The sequence below is a fragment of the Morus notabilis genome, unplaced genomic scaffold (genome assembly GCF_000414095.1).
Source record: "Morus notabilis unplaced genomic scaffold, ASM41409v2 Scaffold637, whole genome shotgun sequence".
NCBI classification, from domain to species: domain Eukaryota; kingdom Viridiplantae; phylum Streptophyta; class Magnoliopsida; order Rosales; family Moraceae; genus Morus; species Morus notabilis.
In genome coordinates, this window is record NW_010362898.1 from 141,082 (window position 1) to 145,917 (window position 4,836).

At 41.4% G+C, this 4,836-nt stretch overlaps 1 protein-coding gene across 1 annotated transcript; it reads right to left on the minus strand.

The window, feature by feature from the left end:
* Nucleotides 1–596: 596 nt before the first annotated feature.
* On the minus strand, nt 597–2,345 carry LOC21396071 (cytochrome P450 77A1). Its single transcript, XM_024168943.1, has 2 exons — nt 1,174–2,345; nt 597–1,093 (listed from the first exon to the last, which is right to left on the minus strand). Exons 1-2 carry the CDS (start codon nt 2,298–2,300, stop codon nt 691–693), a joined length of 1,530 nt encoding a protein of 509 aa, XP_024024711.1. The 5' UTR covers nt 2,301–2,345; the 3' UTR covers nt 597–690.
* Nucleotides 2,346–4,836: the final 2,491 nt, after the last annotated feature.

Below are 4,836 nucleotides of genomic sequence, written 5' to 3' on the forward strand. Positions count from 1 at the left end.
CTATAGAATGAGATCTATTTGTATGCATATATTTTTGTATTTATTATGAAAATACTAAGACTAAAAAATAGAAGAAAAAATAATAAACAAATCTTACCAGAGAAATAATTCTCTAACGATCTTCCTCTCCACTCTTCAGTATGGAGATTCGGAACTAACATAAGAAGAGAAGATGGAGGGGGGAAAAAAGAAGGATTGTTGACAAAGCCTAAAACTTTTTTTTTTTTTTTTGTTTTGCTGAATCAAAAGCAAAAACTTAGACGTGACTTGCCCGGTCCACATACTTTCAGCAAAGAAAGAAAAAAAGCAAAAAACAAGCATTTATTTATATATTATTTATATATTGGCAGTACTGGTAATTTGGCATGAAAATTATTTGAGAGACACTTCCTCTAGTAACAAAGGAAACATGATATAATCCTACTCTACAGTCCACACATGTATGGTGGTCTCCGATCCCAAAAGCAAAAAACATATACTATAGCAGTATAACATTAATATCACATTAATTAGCTAGTACCCCATAGATTAATTAGGGCAACCTATCACTATATTAAATAATATAACATTTAACATATAGTAATGCATGCATGAGATGATGAGAGTACGTCCTATGATATTATCAAACAGCGTACGATTAAGCAATAACAAACATCACCAAGATTTCCAAGATCAACAATACGAACTAATTCACATCCTAGGCAAAATAACAGCCTTGAGAGGATTCTTCATGACAACCGTGAAGGCAAACGTCTCGGTCGGATCCGGCGGGCCGTTCGGAACCGGCAACCACTTGAAGGCGTGAACCATCTTGGCCAGCAGCAGGTTGATATGCAAAGTGCCCAAAGTCCACGCAGGGCAGATCCTCCTCCCGGCGCCAAACGGCACCATCCTCACTCCCTTCGTCCCCGTCACGTCGACATCGACCCCGTCGCCATCCAAGAACCTCTCCGGTCGGAACTCCATCGGGTCCTTCCACATGTCGGGATCCTCCGTCAGCCACGCCGTGTAGAACTCCACGCTGGCGTCCGCAGGCACCGTGTACCCGCCGAGCTTCGTGTCCTTTACCGCCGCGTGTGACAACACGAAGTGGCTCCGCGGGGGGCGCCCGGAAGCGCCCCTCCCCCCACCAACCCGCAGATCTTCGGGTCCTTTACCGCCGCGTGTGACAACACGAAGTGGCTCGGCGGGTGCCGCCGGAACGTCTCCTTCACCACTGCACCGAGATAAGCCATCTTCTCAACATCACTCTCCAAAACGACACCGTCTTTTCCAACGGTCACCACAATCTCCTTGTAAAGCTTCTCCTGAACGCTGTGATCCGTCACAAGATGAAACAGTGCCCACTCCGCCGCCGTTGCACTTGTATCCGTCCCGGCATTTATGATCTCCGAGCAAAGCGTGACGAGCTCTTCCTCTCCCAATCTCCCTCTCCCAGGCGCTTCGAGATCGAAAAGCGAATCGATGTACGCCGCTCCGACGGGACTCACCATCTCCTCGTCGACTTTTCCTCCGCTCTCAATGAACTTCCTCCGGTTCCTTATCAGCGGAACCAAACACTCCAACTGCTTCCTCCTCAGCTCCTTCGCTGCCCTCACTTGCCTCCGGAAAAGCGGCGTCAAAACCGGCAAGAAATCCGGAAGCTTCGGAGTCGTGATCATCATCACGTCCTTAAGCACGCTCTCGATGTGCCTGATCCTTTCCTCCGATATCTTCGCTCCGAAGCAAAGGCATATCAAGACGCTGCAGATCGTCATGCGACAGTTGCTCATGACCTCAACAACGCCGTTTTCCAAAGCCTCCTTTCGAAGCCGCTTCATGTGGTTCTCCATAGCCCAGCTTCGTATCCAGCTGCACTGCCGTATTCTCGCCGGGTTGATCAGCTCCGTCACGAAGTTCCGCCGTAGGGCCCGCCAGAGCGGGCCGTACTCGGCAGAGTTGATGGCGCATTTCCCGACGCTGAAGATGAGGCGGATCGGGGAGTCGGCAGGGCGGCTGGCGAACTCCGGGCCGCGCTGGACCAGGGCCTCGTGGATGAGCTCGGAGCTGGTGACGATGATGAGCGTTCGCTGGCCCATTTGCATGGTGAAGATTGGGCCGTACTTTTTCCTCAGGTCGCGCATGAGGAAGATGAATGGACGCGGCTGGAGGATGACTTTCATTAGGTTTCCGACGAGAGGCCAGCCCGGTGGGCCCGGCGGGAGATTCTTTGGTCCCCCGCCGGTGACGGACCAGTGTTTCCACCATAGACGGAGGAAGAGGAGAGCCGCGAAGAGGATAACAATATCGATGATCTCCATTATAATGCAACTGAAGAAGACGAAGAAGAAGGTGTGTAAACTGAAAAAGGTGGTGAAATGAAGGGTGGTTTATAAGAGATAAAAGGGAAGCGTTTATGGATTGGTTGGGGTGATTCCGCAATTGAATGAGCTCTATCTACCGAGGCCAATCGTATTCAATTACTTGTTCTGACACATACAATAGCTGTTCGTACGGACTGCTAGGGTTAATTACACTAGGGTTAAAAAAAAGACTCTGTGCTTCGTGTTTTATTGACCGTAAATAGTCAATGAGCTTCTTGATAGGTGATTTTTATCCTGAAAGGAAGCGTCTCACTTAGACTTGTTCACTTCGTTAATTTGAGTTTTTAATTTGAGTTGAGATATAATTTTATGTAAAAACTTTTTATTATAGTAAAAAATTTAGATGTGATTATTTCTAAGAGCTTCTTAATGTAGCAAAACTCAAATTCTAAACTCAAATCGGCGAAATGAACTGCCTTAATATTTCTATATACGGCGATATAGAGCCCGGCGATTCATCCTGAATGTATATATCCACTATTAGATCATTTATATTCGTTAGATTTCAATATATTTTCGTAGTACTTTGTTTGATTTTGATATGAGATGATGTTTAATACACATTGCTTATTAGTGTTTGATCACGTAACGATTAAAATGTATTGGAGCTCATGAATTTGTTCTGTGTATAGACTGGAAATTTCCAAGTTCTGATTAGATAGATTGGAGGGTGAAGAAGGATGAAAAGGGATAGATTGGTTACATAGGTAGGGTACTGGGTTGGTTGTGTTTGTGTCACGACCCTAAAGATAGGGCCATGATTATTGGGATTTAATTTAAAATTTAACTTAATTAAACTAGACTGTTTAACAAAATCACAAAAATAAATACATAAATATCAATATAGTTTGCTCCGTAGACTTTCTTTCACAAATAATATTTAAAACAATCCATAAAGTCCAAGAAAAATAGTACAACTCTGGGACAATGTCGATCAATACAGTTTATATATAGAAATACAATACATCTTAGAATTAAAACTGTAAATATGAAATAAACGTACTGTTTCGATCCTCGTGCCTTCAATCCATTGGCATGCACTTGTCGCGCTATAAATCTAAACCGCTAACTCTGGAAGAGGGTTTAAAACATTGAAAACATAATAGTAAAAGTGAGCGGAATGCCCAATAAGATACAATTTTATAAAACATTGTAAAGAAAGGTACTCATGGTCTAAAGACATACACCCGGAACTGATCATATAATTTTATAAAATATTGTAAATAAAGATACTCACGCTTCGAAGACATACACCCGAAACTGATCATACAATTTTAAAAACATTGTAAATAAAGGTATTCACGGTCCGAAGACAATAACCTGGAACTGATTATCCTTGTTAGATAAAGAAAATACTCACGTATAGTAGAAAAATATTTGTAAAATGAAAATATACAGAGTCATAACACCACTGAGCAAGAAGTGGATCCGTACGGGTTTCGGGTCCTGCCCCCAAGGACACGATTCCCATATCCCGATCTCTGAGGCCACACTGCGTTTTATTATTTCTTAAAATATTTCATTTTAAGAAATGATATTTTTTAAAAATCTCATTTCCAAAAATCATTGGAAAGTCAATAACATTATTCATGTTATTCCTTTAAAATCATTTTTTTTTCAACATGTTTTGTTCTAAAACATTTTCATTGGCCAAAACCATTTAAAGTAAGGCTAATAAGGATATGGACAAGAATATCCTACCTCTTAGCAATTTAATATGATAACTTCATGATGTCCAACCGTCTATTCTTGAAGCTCCACGGCTCACTCTGAACCTCAATTCAATTCACCTCGATCTGCGTGCACAATTCGATAGACTTTTTAACGAAGTCGAATTGACACAAATGGAGGTCACTGTTACGTTTAGCACGTCGAAACGAGTTAGGATATGGTCTTAGATCTTCGATCAGATGTCGGGAACCTCAAGAACTGAGACACTCTGGAATCCGGCCACCGGCGGCGGTGAAGGTTGCTGATTAACGCCCAAAAGTGATGCTCACAAGCGGTCAATTGTAGCACAGAAGGGTGGTCGTATCCACAGAGAGATAACAAAATAACAAAAATGACTGACAGAATAAGAGCGTTAGAGAAAAGTGAATTAAAGAAAAATGAGAGTTTTTGGGATTTTTGTTGCAAATAAAATAGAAATGATGGAATTTTTATGAAGAAAATGCAATAATAAAAATGGTAAGGTGTCGAGAATTCCTAATACTCACCAATTCAAGTTTTGATTCACAAAATAAAATAATCGAATAAATTAAATCTCCATGTTGACTTCGAAAATATTATTACTACAAGTTATCCAAAATCGACAATATATCAATTTGATAATATTGCAGTAAAAGACAATTTGTAAAATAATTGAAATAACAAAACAATGCGTGACATAATTACATAAGAAAAGCGTGACTGAACTTATATAAAAATTGGCACACCCCCTTGCAAAACATTCTCACAAGTTCTAGAGAGAAAA

Excerpts from the sequence above, each read along its gene's own strand:
- LOC21396071 (XM_024168943.1), bottom strand. The coding sequence starts at position 2,300 with ATGGAGATCATCGATATTGTTATCCTCTTCGCGGCTCTCCTCTTCCTC. Across the intron at positions 1,094-1,173 it reads CACCCGCCGAGCCACTTCGT|CCACTTCGTGTTGTCACACG; the intron begins GTTGTCACACGC and ends CCCCCCGCGGAG.